Source organism: Trichomycterus rosablanca, chromosome 6 (genome assembly GCF_030014385.1).
Source record: "Trichomycterus rosablanca isolate fTriRos1 chromosome 6, fTriRos1.hap1, whole genome shotgun sequence".
NCBI lineage: Eukaryota > Metazoa > Chordata > Actinopteri > Siluriformes > Trichomycteridae > Trichomycterus > Trichomycterus rosablanca.
This window is the reverse complement of record NC_085993.1, coordinates 16,585,008-16,606,429: the sequence shown is the minus strand read 5'-3', so window position 1 is coordinate 16,606,429 and position 21,422 is coordinate 16,585,008. Positions and strand designations below refer to the sequence as shown.

The 21,422-nt window shown below is 39.0% G+C and overlaps 1 protein-coding gene and 1 non-coding gene across 4 annotated transcripts in view; one reads left to right on the top strand and one right to left on the bottom strand.

Annotated features, from left to right (window-relative positions):
• Window positions 1-21,422, bottom strand: part of slc12a5a (solute carrier family 12 member 5a) — a 213,597-nt gene that overhangs the window by 46,276 nt on the left and 145,899 nt on the right. For all 3 annotated transcript variants that reach the window (XM_062997491.1, XM_062997492.1, XM_062997493.1), the window contains 2 exons: window positions 21,238-21,332; window positions 18,182-18,313 (listed from right to left, as the gene is read on the bottom strand). In XM_062997491.1, coding sequence (XP_062853561.1) covers window positions 18,182-18,313; window positions 21,238-21,332 — 227 coding nt within the window. The remainder of the gene's footprint in view (window positions 1-18,181; window positions 18,314-21,237; window positions 21,333-21,422) is intronic.
• On the top strand, window positions 14,777-14,889 carry trnal-caa (transfer RNA leucine (anticodon CAA)). The gene is made up of 2 exons: window positions 14,777-14,814; window positions 14,844-14,889. It is a non-coding gene; the product is annotated as a tRNA-Leu (tRNA).

The following is a 21,422-nucleotide window of genomic DNA, read 5'->3' as shown; positions in this document are numbered from 1 at the left end:
CGGATGTTTATTAATAAATAAAATGAAGCTGAGCAGACAAAACATGAAATATCTCAGGTTCATCCTGTCTGCAATCAAACAAAAGTCAAAGTAAATGTAAGAAATGTAAGAAAGTAGTGTCTTTTTATTATTTGCATTTTACTTTTTCTGATTTGGGGTTGTATTTTCCTGGTTCTGTATGCCTTTTCTGGTTCTCATCGCCTTGCTAGCAGCAGGTTTTTCTAAAAGCAAAATATACACCTGCGGATCAATAGTACCCTCACACATTTACAAGTCACCCATGCCGTGGACCCTGATGCACCCTCATACTATGACAGTTATTGCCTTTTGCAGGTTTTGTCGATAACACTCTGAATGGTCCTTTTTGTCTTCGACATGGACAACTTAATTTCCTTTTTTCCAGAAAACAACCTGAAACGTAGACTTATCTAAGCAGAGAACACATTTTCACACATTTAGAGTTCCCTTTCACTGTAGTATGCTCATTAGATTTAGCATCATTGTCCTTTAGCGCACAGTATAGGGTGTTCATTAGCTACAACAATTTCAGTTTAAAGAACAACATTCTTTTTTAACTCTATTTTAAGATTTTATCTATTTTGTTTTTCTTGTTCAATAACCAATATGTTTCTAACACAAAGCAGAAAATGCTTGCGTTTGATTAGCTGCAATTTAGCAATTAATTAAATGACCAGCTGTTTCCCAAATATTAGATTGGCATAATGGCATTGGTGGCTCAGGTACCTCAGGTTTCTAGTGACTGTGCATCTCAAACAATCTACAACTTTGGATTAGTGGTGAGAAAAGGATGTGCAGTGAACCATGACTCTTGTTAACACTGTTGCTATTCTTGTTGAAAAAAAGTTCACAGCCTTGTTTGTCGTGACCCTAGAATAATCCAGAGTAATGGTCTGCCAACAGCACTTTTCTCCCTCACAATGGACAGCTAAAAGCTTTCCAGCGGTGCTATCCCACCATTTTCCTGTGTCCCTTTGTAACTGGGAACATGGGAATGCTATTAAAGTTAGCTCCTCCTGATGCTTCAGGATAACAATAATAGGAAGAGCCAGCAGGACTTTGCAGTGTAGCGGATATACCGTCTCTTTTCATAATAGAAAAGTGCTGTTTCTATAAAAATGAGAGTGTGAATATAAGGTATAATGGGCATCTGAAGATAAAGACTATCAACAAAACAGAATCTGTACCAGGTACAGCACAAAAGAGCATAAACTATACAGCAAATACATAATAAACACAACCAAATACATTGTAACACTACAATTTAATCTTACAATTTTATAAAAACAACTACGGTCATTAATTAATTAATTAATTAAATAATTAATTAAATCATTCATTCATTCATTAATTGTCTATCACCGCTTTATCCTGTTGAGGGTTGCTGTGGGTCAGACAGGACACAGAAAGGACCCAGACTTCCACCTTTCTTGCTTTGAGGCAACAATGCTACCCACCGAGCTGTCCCTCATCAAAAAGAAGAAAATTTGCACCCATGGTACCATCTGGTAGAGTTTATTAACAGTACCCACACAAACTCAACCCACTGATGTATAACATATCCTCTAATTCTAACAACCACAAATCCACAAATTTGTAAACTGTACACCCCTATTTTGGTTTCCCCAGTTCATAAATTCAGTTCATAGATTGAAAACCAGGGCAGCAGGTTGCACATGTGGTGCACAGACACAAAGTTCCTGGGGTCCTAGGTTAGATACACTTTCAGTCAGTGTATGCACTTTCTCTTTACTGGCTTCCCTAGTACTGTAGCTGCCCACATTCCATTTAAAACAATGATGCTTGCCTACAAAGCCAATAATCCTCCACCCAGAACTCAAGGAAGACACACATCAAGGCTCTTTTCTGTACTTGCACCCAAGTGGTGGAACAAACTTCCTCTGTCTGTCCAAACATCTGAGTCTCTCAACATCTTCAAAAGACGATTGAAAACCTTCATCCTTCATCACCTCTTTACTAAGCACTAAGCTGAGAGCATGTACTTACGAACGCTCTTATTAAAAAAAGAAAAACAAACAACTTTGTTGTTTACTTGAACTAGAGTAGGGAAATGTTTACTGTGAAAGCCCTTCTGTAAGTTGCTCTGGATAAAAGCGTATGCTAAATGCCAAAAATGGAAACGTAAATTGGCTGCTCTTAAATTGCCTTTTAGTAAGTGTGTGAGTGTGCTTATGTGTACTTTTTTATTTGATTTGACCCTTAATTCACTTGTCCATTAGTTGCTATATCAACACAGCTTTGTTTTATGTTTGTTTTTTTACATAAAAAAATGTTTGTTAAATATTTTGTTTATGCATTTTCTCTTTTTTTTCTCCCGACTTTTTAGCGCATCCAATCGCCCAATTGTGTCACGCTTCCTCTCCACTAATGCCAACCCCCGCTCTGATTTGAGGAGAACGAAGCTAACCCACATGGGAAGAATCCATATGCATTTTGTCACCCACACTAGGCGAGAGCATATATGCGAATCAGCCTTGTGTATGGAGAGACACACCCTGATCCGCACTTTTTCCCCGCCTCCACCAGAAGTCGTAGTGGAATTTTCTATGATCTGAAAAGACTATGTTCAAAACAGTGACGTTATTGCAAGAGACTAGTAAATATGAATCACATTTAAGCATACAGCTTTTAAAAATACAGCTTTGTCTATAGGTAAATACACCAAATAGACCAGATCTTTAGTGTAGATGTAAAACAAACTACTCACAAACACTTTTTTTCTAATTACAACTGCAATCAATCCTATAGGATATTTTTAATCATTTATACCAAAATGCTTGCAGTGTTCAGGACTGCTCTGTCCAAGAATATTTCTGTATTTGGCACCATTTTGGAGCCAGCTTGCCAAAAAATTGTTGCTTTGTCACCGTGTTGGCTGGAATGAGTTCTCATTATCAAACAGGTGCTGTGTTGGGCAGGTGAGAGTGTTAAAAATCAACAGTGCTTGTCAGAGGCCACTTTTTCATTGCATGTCTGCGGAATTGAGGTCATTATAGCCAGCTCACATTCAATTTACTCTTCCAGTAACTGGAGCAGGTGTGTAATCCACCTCCTCTGCATGTGTGCAAAATTTATGACAGTGTGTGTGTGTGTGTATATATGTGTATGTGTGTGATTCTAATTTCCCCTGAGGTGCCCAGAAGCAGTAAGAGACTTAGGTACTGTGGCAATAGAGAGACACACCAGATGCCCAGAGGCCCCTTGGGAAAGATGTCAGAAGACCCTGGCTATGTGGACTCAGGTGCGACAGTCCCACTGCTAGGATTGCCAGATGTTTAGCATTTTAATCCCAGCCATCCTGCTGCTATGCCAACCTGTGCCACCCTGCTTTGGACACCATGTCAACCAGTGCCAGGCACCACCTGCCCAGCTGTGGGGTTCAGATGTGCAGGATGTAGATCCCACAGTACAAATTCTATCACTATATCCACACTATCACTAAAACATTAATGATACTTATTAGGAAGAAGTACATGATTTATTTTAATGTGTGAATATGGATTACATAATATTTTCAGCTTCTAACTGGACAGGAAGTTAAAAAATCTGCTAAATCAGTTTCAGTTAATGCTAAAAGAATACTTTCAAATATTAAAACCTTAATTTAAATAGGCAGAAATGCACCACACATTTTCACTGTGATAGGTCAGAACTGCATACAGGCCAGTCTAGCAACAGCAATTACTATAAAACAACACTGATGTAATATGTGCAGACTGTGGCTTGGTATTATCTTGCTGGATCAAGCAAGGACATTATCTAAATAGAATTACGTGTTGCAGGCGGCACGGTGGCTCGTGGGTAGCACTGTTGCCTCACATCAAGAAGCTCCTGGGTTCGATCCCCAGGTGGGGCGGTCCAGGGCCTTTTTGTGCAGAGTTTGCATGTTCTCCCCGTGTCTGTGTGGGTTTCCTCCCACAGTCCAAAAACATGCAGTCTGGTTAACTGAAGACACTGAATTGCCCTATAGGTGAATGGGTGTGTGTGTGTGTGTGTGTCTGCCCTGCGATGGGCAGGCGCACCGTCCAGGGTGTTACTGTGTGCCTTGTGCCCATTGAAAAGCTGGGAAAAATGCATCAGAAGGTGACTATGTAGAAAAGTGATGTGATTTGTCTTTGAAATTCTTAATAAATAGAGATAAATAAGTGCGGAAACTTTTTGAAGAACCCTCATACAAGTTGATGAGTGACTTTCAACTTTGCGCCAGAGACAATCTGAATAATTATTTTCCTCTTTGGCCCAGAAAACATGACATTTATTATCTACAACAAGAATTTAAATGGTGGACTAGTCAAGCACACATTTATATTTTGTGTTGGTATATCTCAGATGAGCTTTTGCCTAGTGTACAGAACTTTGAAATGGGGTTTAAACCTAATTTATAACAGGTCCATTAAAATTAAATAAGAGTTCTAAATTATACAGATGAGCTTTTGCCTAGTGTACAGAACTTTGAAATGGGGTTTAAACCTAATTTATAACAGGTCCATTAAAATTAAATAAGAGTTCTAAATTATTGTGGCTAGAATGCAACAATGCACCAAAAACAACAAACAAACCAAATGATTTTGCTTTTTGGGACAGTGGTAGCCTAGTGGGTAGAGCTTTGGCTATCAACTGAAAGGTTGAGAGTTTGAATCCCAGCTCTGCAATGCAGCCACTGTTGGGCCCTTGAGCAAGACCCTTAACCCTCTTTGCTCCAGGTGCGCTGTATGATAGCTGACCCCGAGCTCTGACCCCAACTTCCAAAACAAGCTGGGATATGTGACAAAAGAATTTCGTTCTACTGTACGTCTGTATATGTATATATGACGAATAAAGCTGTTCTCACAGCTGCCGAGCGGCAGGAGGTACAGGAGCATCATGTCAAGAACCAGACGGTTTCGAGACAGCTTCTTCCCCGAGCCATCAGACTGCTGAACAGCAATGGACAAGCACACCCCTCATAATCAACACAGTGATCTCCACAAGAACCCCCACCATACACACCCCATACAACCCATTCTGCACTCTGCACTTTACTCACTCGAACTATACTCACCACACCTGCACACATACCATGTATAATTCATATCTTGTACAATAACTGTACAGCTCTGACTTATTATTCCAAATTTTATATATTTATATTCATTCACATATCATATTTTTTGTACATCTGTACAAAGAGTCTTCGAGTAATCGATACCTGAATATATTGAACAAATCTGTTTTACTCAGTTTAAAGAGCTCAAGGGGTGCTAGGGTGGTGCAGCAGTTTATTATGGTAGCCCACTACTGCTGAGATCTGAGGTTTGAATCTTAGTGGTGTTATCGGCTGGTTGAGCATAAGTGTCTATATCTTGGGGGGGCTGACCAAAGCCCTTTGATGGATTGGTGCCCGGTCCAGCTTATTCTAGCATTTGATGAAAATGAAATGAAGTGAAATAGCACAAAATTTGGGAGAAATAAATGACATTGGAGTTTGCACTGTATAACCAACAGGACACAACAAAGAAAAAATCAATATAAGCATAAAAGTTCAAAAAATATTCTTTTAAACAAACAAAAAATACCCAGATATTGTAACAGCTTATTTGTTTGAAATGGAATTAATAAGTTGCTTTCTATTTCTATCTTTATCTTTTTTTTTTATCTTGATATTGCTATTAAAATGTGTATGAAACCACCAGCCATAATACAGCAGTGTAAGGGTGTAGGTAGAGATGAGAGGCAAAATGAACCAGGGATAGAAGACAGAGGTTTTAATATGACCCTGTCACTTTGCTGCACCTTTAGCAGCTGACAGCGTTAATATTCTCCTGCCGAGACGAAGTGAATTATGAAAGAGCCGAAGCAAGACAGCGAACACTTAAAGGCGAAAGAGGCTGGCTGACAGCTTCATACAGATTAGCATAAGTGTGTGTTTGAGTGTCTGTGCAGCATCAGGTATAACTTGTCAATATTCTGTTTTTTCCTGTAAATTTAATAGACTCTGGGGGAGCACGGTGGATCGGTGGGTAGCGCAGTCGCTTTACAGCAAGAAGGTCCTGGGTTCATTTCCCAGGTGGAGAGGTGCAGGTTCTTTCTGTGTGCTGTTTGCATTTTCTCTTCATGACTGTGAGGGTTTCCTCCAGGTGCTCTGGTTTCCTCCCACAGTCCAAAGACATGCAGTCAGGTTAATTGAAATTGCTAAAATTGCCTTGTATGTGTGTATGTTTGTGTTTGCTCTGTGATGGATTGGCAACCTGTCTAGGCTGTTTACTTTCTTTCACCTACTATGACCCTGAATAGGAAAAGTTGTGCTAAAACAGACAATGAATGAATTAATGAATGAATAGACTAGAATTCGGTACATAAGAGCAGGAGAAATAGAGAACAGTAATGCCATAGCGCAGTGATTTCCAACCACCGGTCTGTGGCCCGGTGGTTGGGAATCACTGCACTATGGCATTACTGGTCCATGGGTCATTTATTACCGGGCCGCACAGAAAGAATAAATAATTAGAGATTGCTACAAAAGCAATGAAAACACCGCTTCCATTTCCAACTTGCTATCTTTGTGAAGCATGACTTTGGTGAGTAGTATTGTTATTCACTTTGTGTTTTTTATTATGCTCGCTAAATAATTTTATTTTAATCCCTCACCCCCGTCGGTCTGTGAAATTATATCTTATATAAAACCGGTCCGTGGTGCAAAAAAGTTTGGGGACCACTGCCATAGCGAATTTGAAATGGTAAAAACAGGCTTTAGAAAGTTTTAAACCTTCTGCACTACACGGTTTTACTCTCATTCTCAAGCCAAACCTACAATCCCAAATCAGAAAAAATTGGGACAGAATGGAAAATGTAAAATTAAAAATGCAGTGTTTCTTACATTTACTTTGACTTTTATTTGATTGCAGACAGTTTGAACCCAAGATATTTCATGTTTTGTCTGCTCAACTTCATTTCATTTAATAATAAACCTCCATTCCTGCAATTCAGGACTGCAACACATTCCAAAAAAGTTGGGACGGAAGCAATTTAGGGCTAGTAATGAGGTGAAAAACTAAATAATGATGTGATTCCAAACAGGTGATGTCAACAGGTGATTGTAATCTGTGGTTAGAGCGGTCGCTTTACAGCAAGAAGGTCCTGGGTTCAGTTTCCAGGTGGAGAGGTCCAGGTTATTTCAGTGTGCTGTTTTCATGTTCTCTCCATGACTGTGAGGGTTTCCTCTTACAGTCCAAAGAAATGGATGTTTATTAATAAATAAAATAAAGTTGAGCAGACAAAACATGAAATATCTCAGGTTCATCCTGTCTGCAATGAAATAAAAGTCAAAGTAAATGTAAGAAACTCTGTGTTTTTTTTTATTATTATTTGCATTTTCAATACTGTCCCAACTTTTTCTGATTTGGGGTTGTAGATTCTGATACTAAAGTGTGTCTTTCTAGTGATAGTATGATTATATGATGTCACAGCCTGCATTGCATAGTGTGGAGACAAAAGCTGCATTACATACTGTGTTAGTTCACCAGCTGCATAGAACTACTCAAATATAATAATAAAAAAGATTATGGGAAGGTTATCATTGTCTGTTATCTTAGATAGTGACAATGTTAATCATAGCTTTCCTACCTGTGCTATTTTCTTAAGACAGGACTGACCAGTGCTAGCTTGAACGCTGCTTGAATTTGGTGGACTAAATTGTGGATTAGCCATCCTCTTTGATTATAAACTGTATGATGCTCATATTTTACCTTTAAGTATCAAAAACATATTGTTAAACCACTGCAGTGTGGTGAGGACAAATATAAATGAATAAAACATAAAGCCACAAATGATCAATGGGAATCTAAATATGAGCTAGCATTGTATGCTTGTGCAGTGTACATTATGACCACTGATTAAGAAAAGACATATGGTCAGAAAAAATACCACATCACCCCTCAGACCTAAACAACATATCATCTGACCTAAAAAATAAAACATCCTCACAAATCTCACGTGATTTGAAGCTTTTTTTTTTCTTTTACAATGTGCACCACCATCTATCGTGGTTAAATATGAGTGTGAAATTTCTGCTTAGGGTAATTATCAGCGCAATCAAGCGTGCAGCCAGAGCAATGCAACATGACATGACATTAATCAAGGTACTGCGGCTGAATTTTAATAAGGAGATTCAGCTCAAGGAGGAGAGAAGGACCTTCGTTTGAAGACACAGCAGAGCAACTGAAACATTTTATATATACAACAATGTAAAAGACAGAACCACAAGAAAATTATCCTAGTTATCTAATTCTTCTACATTTTACCACCGCTAATCATTTGGGTGATTGGGTTAGAAGCAGGCTACAGAACCTGGCTAAAGCCTATCTTAAACATTCATTCATTCATTCACTGTCTGTTTTGCCACTTCTTTATCCTGGTCAGGGCTGCAGTGGGCCTGATTCATTGTGTAAAAAGCAGGAAACACCCTGGACAGGTTGCCAGTCCATCACAGGGAACACACAGGACAATATGTAGTAGCTCCAATTAACCTGACTGCATGCCTTTGGACTTGTGGGAGGAAAGCAGAACACATTTACATTTTCAGCAGTTTGCAGACGCATTGATCCAAAGCGACTTCCAGTACTGTGACAGTATACGAGTGACAGTATACGATCTAAGCAACTGAGGGTTAAGGCCCCTGCTCAAGGGCCCAACAGAGACAACCTGGCAGTGGTGAGGCTTAAACAAGACCTTTTGATTACTAGTCCAGTACCTTACCCGATAGGCTACAACTGCCCTAGCCTTCAACACATTGAGAAAACCCACGCAGACACAGGGAGAAAATACAAACCCCACAGACCTTAGCTGTCTGGCTGGGAAATCGAACCCAGGCCCTTCCTGCTGTGAGGCGACAGCTTTACCTACTGAGCCACCGCATGGCCACTACCGTAAACAAGTACATAAAACTAAAGGATCATCATTGTTTTCCAAAAATGGACGACATATTAGTGCAGCAGCAAGTGGATGACACACAGCATTCAAACTGTAGGGTATCAATCAGGACTTTTGGTTACTAGCACTTATTCATCAACATTTCATAAAAACACAGTTCTGACACCCAAAATAACATACAAATGACTGTCTAATCATCTCAGTCATAAAAACCGTTTCTTTCGACTGCATCTGGTCTCTGTGACCCCCACTGACAGACTCTCTAGCCCTCATAGACGGCACATCTTGCACAAAATCATTTGCACATCTGTGATGTTTCACTTTAACATTGCAGGTTATCTATAATATAAATATCTATATATAAATGCAATTATCTGAACTTGCAACTACACAATACTATACTGCTCATACTGGGAACATCTGCACCAGACACTTTTCTCCATCAAAACTCTATCTATTGTATGTATTTAATATTACTATTTTTTTTTTATTCTTTCTATGTGATGCACCAGCACACCAAGTCAAATTCCTTGTATGTGAAAACTTACTTGCCTTTGTGTCATCATGGCATCAGTATCTTGTACAGCAGGGGTGCCCAATAGGTCCATCACGATTGCACAGTGCACGCTGGTAGATCGCGCATCATTCAAACAGGTCAACGTCATTGACATGAAATGTGGCCACTGTTTCTTTAATTTGCCATTTGTTACCATAGCTACGCCTCAGCCTGCCTAAAGCACCGCAAATCTAGAAAGTTTTCATTCATCAGTAGACAGTTTGTGCCATTTTTGCATTTTTCCTTTTGTAACCTACACTGTTTGTAAAGATGAGTGCACAACCAAGCACAAAGAAACCAAAAACAGTTCGATTCAGGCAAGAACACTGCAAAGACGGCTGTTTCGTTTGTACATGAAAGAAGCTGATGGAGAGCATTCAGATCGCATGTTACATACAGAAATTCATATGAAGTCAAGGGCCTCTGTAAGTTTTGGAACTTGCTGAAAGAGGAAAAATATCCAAACATAAGAAAATGTGCCACATATTTGACAGCATTTTTGGATCAACGTACTTGTGTGAATCAGCCTTTTTCAACATGAAAATAATTAAGTCTAAATATCGGTCCACCCTTACTGATGAACACTTGAGTCTGCTCAAGTCTGCTTGAGAATTGGCATCAGCCGCTACTGTCCAGACTACACAAACCTGACACCATTCAGACCAAATCATCAGAATAAGGTTTGTGTGATTTTCCAGTCTTTTGCCCTGTAATGCTGAATATCAATATAGGCAACTGAAGCGCATTTAAAAATAATGAGGCCATCCTTAAAAAGTAGATTGCGATGACCTGTCAACTGAAATAGTAGCTCTCAAGCCTCGAAAGTGTGGGCACCCCTGTTGTATAGCATCAAATCAAGCACTGATCTGAGCACACTTACCGGTAATAATTGGCTTCAGGTGTGAGTGGTGCACTAGCCCCATATTTATCTATTATCTGTGTTTAAACCAGCCCAGTTTACCATTATTTATGTAAAACGTCCAAAAACATGCAAACATAGCAAGTATTAGACAGGTCACAATCACCTCAGAAGCATAAATCATGATAAAATGAGTTAAATCTGAATATTTAGGAAAAGCAAATTAGAGATCTAAAGATGTAATTTTTGGTAGTGACATGAAGAAAGAACACAAACAAATCTGGAAATTTAATAAGACCAGATGTTACGCAGATTTCTTTAAGTGAGGGAGCTCAAGAGGTTTGTGGTTGGCAGAACGTCTATTACTGACATTAAAGATGCCATGTAGATGTAGACAGGCATTTTAATAATCTGAAAGTTCACAGAAAAGATCACGTAGATAAATTAGTGAATACCTGAAACTGATCAAAAACCACTAGTTGACTAAAAATGCATGTCATGTTGAAGCAGGTACATTTTCAGTGGTATAAATCGATCATTTCACTATTTATATTCATTATCAAAGCAACAGTGTGGGGTGGTAAGCGCTTTGTGACAGAGGCACCAGGTGTAACCCCTCTTCTGTGAGATTGGAGAATGAAACCAATTGCAGGAGACTTAACCAAGTAAGGCAAACTATACTATGGCTGAAAAGCCACACAAACAACTACAATTACTAAATAAATAAAATAATTAAAGTCGAGAAATCAACAACAAAAAAAATCAACCAATCCTAAGGTGCAGCCTGAAGCGGGACCCAGGAATAGAAAAACAGACGCTGCACCACTGGCTGAAAACACTGCATTAATACTGCACCAGTAAACACAGTAAACACATGGACAGACCTGAGATAAAACAAAAGAAACAGACAGAGAAAAAAAAGAAACAACAGTGGAAAAACAACCACAAAGCTGCCACACCACCCGTGGACAAAACTCATAACAACATAAGGATGCCTGTGACAACTACAGAACCAAATGTCACTCCCATTCAGAAACAAAAGCTGGAGAGTGCTAACAGAAGAGCCAGACAAAAGAAGCCAGTCGAAAAGTTTGAGGACTCAGCTGGTATGCTTTTAAATGTAACATTCCACCCAACTGTGCTCCCTGTGCATCTTTTCACCTGCACGAGGCGAGTTCTCATGCCAATCAGCCTTGTGCACAAAGAGCCACACCCTGATCAGCATTATTCCTCTACTCTGTGCAGACACCATCAATCAGCCAGCAGAGGTCGTAATTGCATCAGTTATAAGGTCCCTATCTGGCTCCCTACCTGGATGAACAGCAGCCAAACGTCGTTCATATAGCCACCCAGCCCAGCTGGATGGCAGAGCTGAGATTCAATACGATGTATTTGAAATCCCAGCTCTGGTGTGCTAGCGTATTTTACCGCTGCGCCACCTGAGCAGCCACTGCATGAATTCTCAATGACATACAACTCTCTTGTTGCATTTCACTTAAGCTTTAATTTTATTTTATTTCCATAAACTGCTTCATCCTGGTCAGGATGACCACTAGGATGACAGAAACACTGTCCACAAGGCAGGAATACCCTGGGCAGGGCACCAATATTTCGCAGGGCTTTGGTCACCCCTTCCCCTCAGATATAGCCAATCATGTCTGTGTAGACGCCCGACTGACCAATGCTGTAGAAACTTGAACACGAATCTTAGCGGTGGTGAACTAGCATAATAGCATATTGTAAGTAAGTAAGTAAAATTTATTTATATAGCACTTTTCACAGATAAGAATCACAAAGTGCTTTACAAAAGCATTGCAATACAAAATATATACACTCATCTACATAATAAAACACAACATAAAATAAATTAAACAATAATAATAAAAAAAAAATTTTGTGGTTTATATGTGCATTTATATATGCACATATAGGCGCTGTTCGCTGGAAATTTTTGGTTGGTGGATACTCATACCAGCAAAACACACTAACACACCACCACCATGTCAGTGTCACATGTCAGGCTAACAAACAGCATGCAGAGAAACAGATGGACTAAAGTCAGTAATTGTAGAACTACAAAGTAAGTGTGTGTATATATATATATATATATATATATATGTAGGGGTTCTAACACGTGATGTCGGCTATAATAAATGAAAATTCCTCTATTTCTCTGAAGAGTAAGCCGAGAGTTGAGAAATGCACCGACTGACCCTCTTAAAATGGAGGCTGATTGGAGCGCAGCTGCTTCGTCGACAAGCTAATTACGTTCAAGACGCACTCTGAAACTACGACAAGATTAAACTTTGACTCTCCAGTAACTGTACCAGGACAAATCCTCCTCCCTCTCCACAGTTCTGCAGTTGGAGACAGCTGGAATCAAGAACAAAAAACTTTCACTGGTGTTCAGTTGTGCTTCTGCATAATATCACATGCTATATATTATGACCAATAGTATGTGGACACCCCTTGTATTTAAACAGTCCAATTGTAGTTTGGGAAAAACACTTTCTTGATTTGATATGATTGTGCACAAAGCAAGGTGCCTGCACAGAACAACTCCAGGATGAACTAAAACATTGATTGAGAGCTGTGTCAGTATCTAACCTCACAAGTGCTTTTTCGCTTAAATGGCCACAAATTTTCATCAATTCCATAATTTTATTAAAGCCTTCCCAGGAGAGTGGAGGCTATTAATAATATCCATGTTAATGCCCCTGGTTTTGTAATGGAATGCCACACACACATGCCATATAGTGTATGTCATGAGAATAGAGAAAGCACTTAATTTTCATTAAACACTTTTTCCTGGTCATGGTTGGCTGGTCGGCTGATAGATCCAATAGATTCAAACTCGGATCTCAGTGGCAGCTAGCATAATGGACTGCGGTGCTTTCTGAATGCTCATGAGAAAGCAGTCATTTATATTTTAAAAATGTATTATGTTCCTGATGCCTAACATTGTAAAGGGATCAAGCCCCACAGGTACCAAGTTTCTACTCTTGGGCCCCTGAGCAAGGCCTCTAACCATCAGTTGCTTTGATTGTATTTGGGTTAAAACTGTAAGTTGTATTGTCCAAACTGATGAGATCAGGAATGCTGAAAACTACAGACTTCAGATTTAATCCATCTTGCCATTAATTCTGGAAGGTGCCTGATTGGGAAAGGTTTTATTTTTCTGTACTGTATATATAAAATTAATCTATATCTACATGTATATTTAAGTATACCAAAACTATTTCCAGAAAAGTTGGGACATGTAAAATGCAATAAGAAGAGGAATCTGTGATTTGTTAATTATCTTAAATCTTCATTTAACTAACAAAATAAGAAAGAAAAGATTTCCAATTTCTACTAATCAACTTCATTGTATTGTGTAAATATAACATGTAGAATTAAATGCCTGCTAACAATCATGGGCATGTTCCATCACCTTTCCTATTAACAAAGCTTTTAAAGGGTTTAAGAACTGGGGACACTAACTGCTGCAGTTTTGCATGTTGATTTTTTATCCATTCTTGCTGCTCAACAGTCAACTCCACTTCATAATGCATCATGCGTTTTAATTGGAAACAGACCTGGACTGCAGGCAGGCCAGTAAAGCACACACACTCTGTGTCTATGAAGCCACAATGTTGTAATTCACTGATGCACCCTCATACTATGACAGTTGTTGGCTTTTGCAGCTTTCGCTGATAACAGTTTAGATGTCTTTGTCACAGAGAACTTTTTTTCCAGAAAACAAGTTAAAATGTGGACTTATCTGACCACAGAACATGTTTCCATTGTCGTTCAGTCTGTCGTTCTGATATGAGCTTTGGTCCAGGTCACTCAGTTTTGTTTCTGCATAGAATTTCGTCTAGCTTTCTTTTTGCGTAAAAGAGTTTCAGGTTGCATTTCTTTATGCAGTGGTGGACAGTGTTAAGTTACAACAGTTTTCCAAAGTACTTCCGAGCCCAAGCAATGTCGTCTAAAGGGTCAAAGGTCACACACATTCAGTATTGTTTTCCATTCTTGCCCTTCATGGACTGAGATTTATCCATAGTCCATTAATCATTTCACAATAGTATGAAAGGTAGATGGTGAATTACCTAATATCTTTGCAGTTTACATTGACAAATGATCTTTTTGAACTGACTGACTCTCTGAATTCTCTCATGAAGTCTAGAACACGGGGTGAGCCACAGCACATTATTGTACGTACAAACTGAGTTTTTGCTGGATTCTCTTGTCATACCCAATCATGATTTCCTCACCTGTCACCAATTCACCTGTTTATTACGTAATGTTTAAAAACACTGTGCCTTTATTATTTAATGAACTTTTCATACTTATTTTGCCTCTGTTTTAACTTTTTTGGAGTGTCTTGCCGGAATCAAATTGTAATTGTGTTCATATTTATAAATACAATTAGTGTCAGGATGGCCGAGTGGTCTAAGGCGCCAGACTCAAGGTTCAAAAACCTTCCAGTATAGTGGAGGATTCTGGTCTCCAAATGGAGGCGTGGGTTCAAATCCCACTTCTGACATAATATTTTCTTGAATTTCCTCTGTGGGGAACAATAAAGAGTCTTCTTTGATTCTTCACAGATTCTTTGAAGTGAAGGGTAGAGTACAGAGCACCTTTACCAATAAGAAGTGTTCAATAAGAGCTGTTCCTACTTTAAACCTTCTGGGACCTCTATGTTTAAGGACAAAAGTTAGTGAGAAAGAAGACAGTTCAGATCTGTCATCACCACCTGTCTCACTAACAGTTACACTGCTCATCAAAAGTTTGGGAACACGTTGTCTGTTTTTCCAAAAATTGTAAGATATTTCTTAACCTTAAACACACTGTAGATCTGTGAGAGTTATTTGAAAAAGAACAGGTGCTGACTGGAATGTAATGGCCTGTATAGCCATCTGACCTTAACCTAATTGAGCTACCCCCAGAGATGTGGATTTAAAGTTTCCGCAAAAAAAAAAACACAGCAAAAGAAATATGGTGTCCACCAGCTCCATAAACTTTATTGATACAAAGTGGCATTTTTGAGAAAAAGCAACAGATACAACTGCTTTGGGGAGTTTAATAGATGTTTTTGAAGTTACTGTTATATTAATTGTCTAAACTTTGTCGGACCCAATGTCAACTGCTTGACCTTGTTCTTATAAAATGTTTAAGAATGAAAACACTGTATCTGCCAGTAATGCCAAAAACTAATCTTTCTTTTCCTTACTCCAAATTTTTTTTTTCCATTTTTGGCACAGTCAATAGTTATTTTAGATTCCAGTTTCTTTTTTGCCACCCGGCTGGTCCTGTTGCAGGAGCAGGGGCGGCTCGTTCCTTAGGGTGATCGGGCGACGCACCACCAAAGGGCGAAAGGGAAGAAATTTTTCTATCAACCAGTGTTAAACTAGCTGTGACTGTTCTGGAGTCTGTCTTGCCTCTGAATATTGTAGTCCAATCAGCGTCGAGTTGTGTTCCGTACAGTACCGCCCCTTTTGGGGCGACTCCACTCTAAGTGAAAATCGCCCCGGATCGCTCTCATAGACTCTCATGTTAAAGCTCTTTTTTTCGAACTGCAGGCACTGTAATGCATCACACGTAATCGTTCCTTATTTGGAAACTAAACATGGTGTTCCGTATTTTTATCAATGGGAGAGAAATGCTGCAGGTTAGACTGAGACAGAAACAGAAGGAAACTGCTGCTACCGTGGAAATTAGAAAGCGTTTGGTTAATATTTTAAGTAGTGTTCACTTTTAGGCTTAGTAACGCCGTGTGTGCACAGGTTTATCAGCGTAACAACCTGTTATTACTTCAATGTTTGAGTAGCGCAGTGGATAGAGCGTATCGCGCATATTTTTCCGCCCTAGGTTCGAATCCGGCTTAGGGTGAAAGTAAAGTAACACAAACAGAGCCGGCACTTTTCTCACTGCCAGCTAAGCAACGCAGTCCAGAACCGGGGCTGCAGTGTGTCAGTGTGAAAATGGATTATGTCAAAATATTGTTTGCACTATTGAGAAAAAAAGTTACATGATGTTCTTTATGTTGTTTTGTCTAAAATATGGTTCTGATTTATTATTATAAAGAATGATAATAATAAATGTTAAACAGCCTAAATAAAACATTTTGATCATGTTCCTATGACGGCGTAAGGCCCGTTATATTTTTTATATGTGCAACACTAACCGCCTACCCCCCGCTCCCGCTCAGGTAAACACCTGCCATACCACCCCCCACCCTATGCCTTCCACCAACCTGCCAGCCCAGGGTGTTCCTTATTTCCAGTTCTAAAAGCTGGCAACCCTAATTGGAGCAGCTAGCGATCTCGTCAACATGACTACCTTTACCTCACGATCTGCTGCACCTAAAATAAAATGCTGATGAAGACTGAATTAAATTATTAGTGTGAAGGCTTTACTAAATTTTATGATTAATGGTAAAGCTGGTCTCTCTCCATGTTCAAAGTTATTTGTGAGGGCAAACTGACAGATGACTTAAGATGTTAGTTCTTTAAGCTTTAATTTACCCATTGAACGGGTCACCTTGACCATCATCGCAACAATTGCCCCCCCTGAGAGATTTGGCAGGAGCCGCCACAGTGCAGGAGGATAGTGATAACCACAGCAGTGGATTTTCTAACTTGACTTGTGAAATAAGATTTGGTTACGCTGATTATTTAATCAGTACCTCATTAAATAGAATGAATTGTGACCACCTCCTTGTCTCTACACTCACTGTCCATTTTATCAGCTCCACTTACCATATAGAAGCACTTTGTAGTTCTACAATTACTGACTGTAGTCCATCTGTTTCTCTACATGCTTTGTTAGGCCCCTTTCATGCTGTTCCTCAATAGTCAGGACCCCCACAGGACCACTGACTGTAGTCCATCTGTTTCTTTACATACTTTTTTAACCTCATTTTACTCTGTTCTTCAATGGTCAGGACCCCCACAGGACCACCACAGAGCAGGTATTATTTAGGTGGTGGATCATTCTCAGCACTGCAGTGACACTGACATGGTGGTGGTGTGTTAGTGTGTGTTGTGCTGGTATGAGTGGATAAGACACAGCAGTGCTGATGAAGTTTTTAAACACCTCACTGTCCCTGCTGGACTGAGAATAGTCCACCAACCAAAAATCATCCATCCAACAGCTCCATGTGGGCAGTATCCTGTGACCACTGATGAAAGTCTAGAAGATGACCAACTCAAACAGCAGCAACAGATGACCAATCGTCTCTGACTTTACATCTACAAGGTGGACATACTAGGTAGGAGTGTCTAATAGAGTGGACAGTGAGTGGACACGATATTTAAAAACTCCAGCAGTGCTGCTGTGTCTGATCCACTCATACCAGCACAACACACACCAACACACCACCACCATGTCATTGTCACTGCAGTGCTGAGAATGATCCACCATCTAAATAATACCTGCTCTGTAGTGGTCCTGTGGGGGTTCTGACCATTGAAGAACAAAGTAAAATGAGGTTAAAAAAGTATGTAAAGAAACAGATGGACTACAGTCAGTAATTGTAGAACTACAAAGTGTTTCTATATGGTAAGTGGAGCTGATAAAATGGACAGTGAGTGTAGAAACAAGGAGCTGGTTTTAATGTTATGGCTGATCAGTGTATGATCCTATATTGTTATATCTATGCTGTATGTGTGTTGTGTGTATGTGTGTACTGTGTATACATGCTATATGGTTATTGCCTTGATTTGACTGACGGAGATTGAGGAATGCCCCCAATCACTGGCAACAAGACCTATCATGCTCCCAAGTTGTGTTTGTGTGTGTGTGTGTGTGTGTGTGTGTGTTTGTGTGTGTGTTACCTGTACAGGTTTCTTCCGGGAACCCTCGTTATTCTCAGCTTCCTCATGCTCCTTACTGCCCTGAGGCAAGTTCGAGTAGTTGGCAAGGTTGCTGAGCAGAGACGATACCATGGGACTGGTGTCCATTTCCTCCTACAGCACATAAACACAGCAGAAAGAGCATCTGTGGTAATGCACATGAGATGGCAGTGTGCTAAAATGTAAAAGCTGGTAACCCTGAATAACCTCTTGTCCAGTATGCCCACTGTTACCTTATACAAGTAAATGGTATTCACAGACTTAAGGTTTAAGTAGTGTAAGGTCTGCTGCACTATGTGAACTCTGATACACTTTTTATACTTAACATAGGTTATATAGCCAAAAGTATGTGGACACACTTATACAATCCTAAGTGTTATTTCAGACAGACCTATTGCATTTAGAAAATGACAACAGTTAGAAAAGCCTTTTCTGTTCCAGCATGTCCAGCTGTGCACAATACAAGGTGCATAAAGACATCATTTGATGTTACTTTGTTGTAAAGAAACTTCAGTAGCCTGACAGAACCCTGACCTCAACCCTACTGAACACCTTTGCAATAAACTGTAATGTAGATTTCCAATCAGGCCTTCTTGTCATCATCAGTGTTTGACCTAATTTGCAGAAATGCACCTAGGGCTGAATAGGGCAAATTCCCACGGGCACTGCAACGTCATTGGGCAATCAGAGATAAGTGGAGGCTAACATATCTGCAAAGGATGTGGCAACTCTATAATAATGCCCATAGTTTTGGAAGTAAGAGGGATCTTTAAAAAGTTTCTGCACTTTTATATTTTCCTTGGAAACATTGAGAGTGGAGTGGAGGAGTAGTATCTGGTCATGTCTGAGAGACCGAGAGAGAGCTGATAGTCCGGATTTAGCGCCATCTGATTTCCACCTTTTTGGACGCTCCAAAAAGCTTTAATGGGAAGATTTTAATGTGATGATGACGTGAAAGCGGCAGTGCAACAGCAGCTACACAGTCAACCAAAAACATTTTTTGCTGATGGCATTAAAAAGTTGGTACGATGCTGGGAAAAATATATGACTATGGTGACTATGTAGAAAAGTGATGTCATTTGTATGTCATTGAAATTCTTAATAAATTTAATAAATTCTTAATAAACGTTTTGAACAACCCTCGTATATGTCAAACAAGCTCATGGTCAGGTATCCAGATATTTTGACCATATAGCAAAGTCTATTTTATCATGTCATTTTCTTCTAGTGCTCAAGATTAGTATTTGATCTGACCAACTTTATGCTACATAGTACATAGTGTATCGTCAGTCTACACATGTACATAGTTTAGATAAACCTAGCATTGTTCTCCAGATGAGGTTCCTGGCATTTACCTGTGGGGTTACATTTCTTGTGGCCTTGCTGCTTTTCTCACCAAAAGACAGAGGTGGAAAGTAACGAATTACATTTACTCGCGTTACTGTAACTAAGTAGTTTTTTGTGTACTTGTACTTTTTAAAGTAGATTTTACAACCTGTAATTTTACTTTTACTTAAGTATGTTTTGTATTAAGAATTGTAATTCGCTACATTTTAAATAACATCCGTTACTGAGTAAAAAAAAAAAAAAGAAAACAATAAAAAACTCGACATTAAACCCGTCCGTTATGCTGTTTGATCCGGCCCGCTGAGCATTTACGCATTTGTGTGCTTTAGAGTGGGGTGGAATTTCAATCTCTTTCTTCATTGGTTGTTGTATAAATGACAGTTTAGTGAACAAATCAGCAATTTAAGCTTTTTACCGGGAAAGCCGAGAGAATAAATATAGTTTTCATTAGTTAGGTGGATAAAACAGTTGGGTATGGATTTATATATTCTGGGAAACATACAAGATGGTCTTATATAAAGTGGATTATATCCCTAATGGAACAACACATGGATATAAATCAGGTAAGCAGATAAGTGGTTATGATTTTCTGTTGCTGTGTGACTGATCTAGGTCGCGGTTCTGCTGTTTACGGTTGGCTTTCATTTTGCAACGATAGCAAAGCATTATGAAATATTGTGATTTTTTATGTTCATTTATTTTTGAGTATTTATTTAAGTAAAACGGACAGCATAAATGTGATTGTGAGATTCTGCTGGTTTGTTTTTGATTTTGATCATGTTCCTATGACGGTGTAAGACCCATTATATTTTTTATAGGTGCAACCCTAACCGCCTAACCCTTTTATTGAGGAGTGGTTAAATCCACACATGAACTGCTAATATGCTGCATGGCTGGTGAGCTGTGTATAGTCTGCTGTATCATTCATCTATCAACTTCTGTTTGAAAATGATGTTCCTCCTTCTGTTAAAAAAGTAACTAAGTAATGTTTACTCTGAGTACATTTTAAATGAGTTACTTTTTACTTGAGTAGATTTTTAGACTAGTAATTTTACTCGTACTTAAGTAAAAAATCATTAAAGTAATAGTACTTTTACTTGAGTACAATATTTTAGTACTCTTTCCACCTCCGCCAAAAGATAAACTGTAGCTTTATAATGTTAGTTTCCAATGCTAATATGGTAAAATAAAGCTAAATAAAAGAAAAAAAATAACTACAAAATATACATTGGTTAATTTCACTTAAAAAGAGAGATAGAGCAATGTAACAGCCATCCACTCTCAGGTAGCACCAGAAGATTTAATTCCATATTTGTATATAGCCGCATTCATCCATCCATCCATCCATCCATCCATCCACTTATCTAATTTCACTTTATCCTGGTCAGGGTCTCTACATCATACAATCTATAACTATATGGTCGATGGGCCTGTTACACAATCATCCTAAAAATGAACTAAAATTAAATTTGAAAAATAAATTTAAAATAATATCAAGGCACACTCAGGTGGAACAGTGGAAAAAATGGGTATTACTGCTCAGTGTTTCTGGGAATACCAGACTCACTATGACCCTGACCAGAACAGAACCAGAATCTGTGGTAAAACATGAAAACAAAATTAAACAAAATAATATCAAGATCAAAACTAATAAAAATGTGAAAACAACAACACCCCTATTGTGTACGTACCTCAAACAGAGCCATGTGTTTGCCATCATACTGCTGGGCTTTCTCTGGATCACTGCTGTTGATGAAAGGACTGCTCTCCTTGGGATTTCCATCTCCTAAAAAATAACCAAGATTTATTTATCATGCAGTCAGTTCAAACAAGATACCAAATACATACATACAAGTTTTACAGTCCTTACACACTG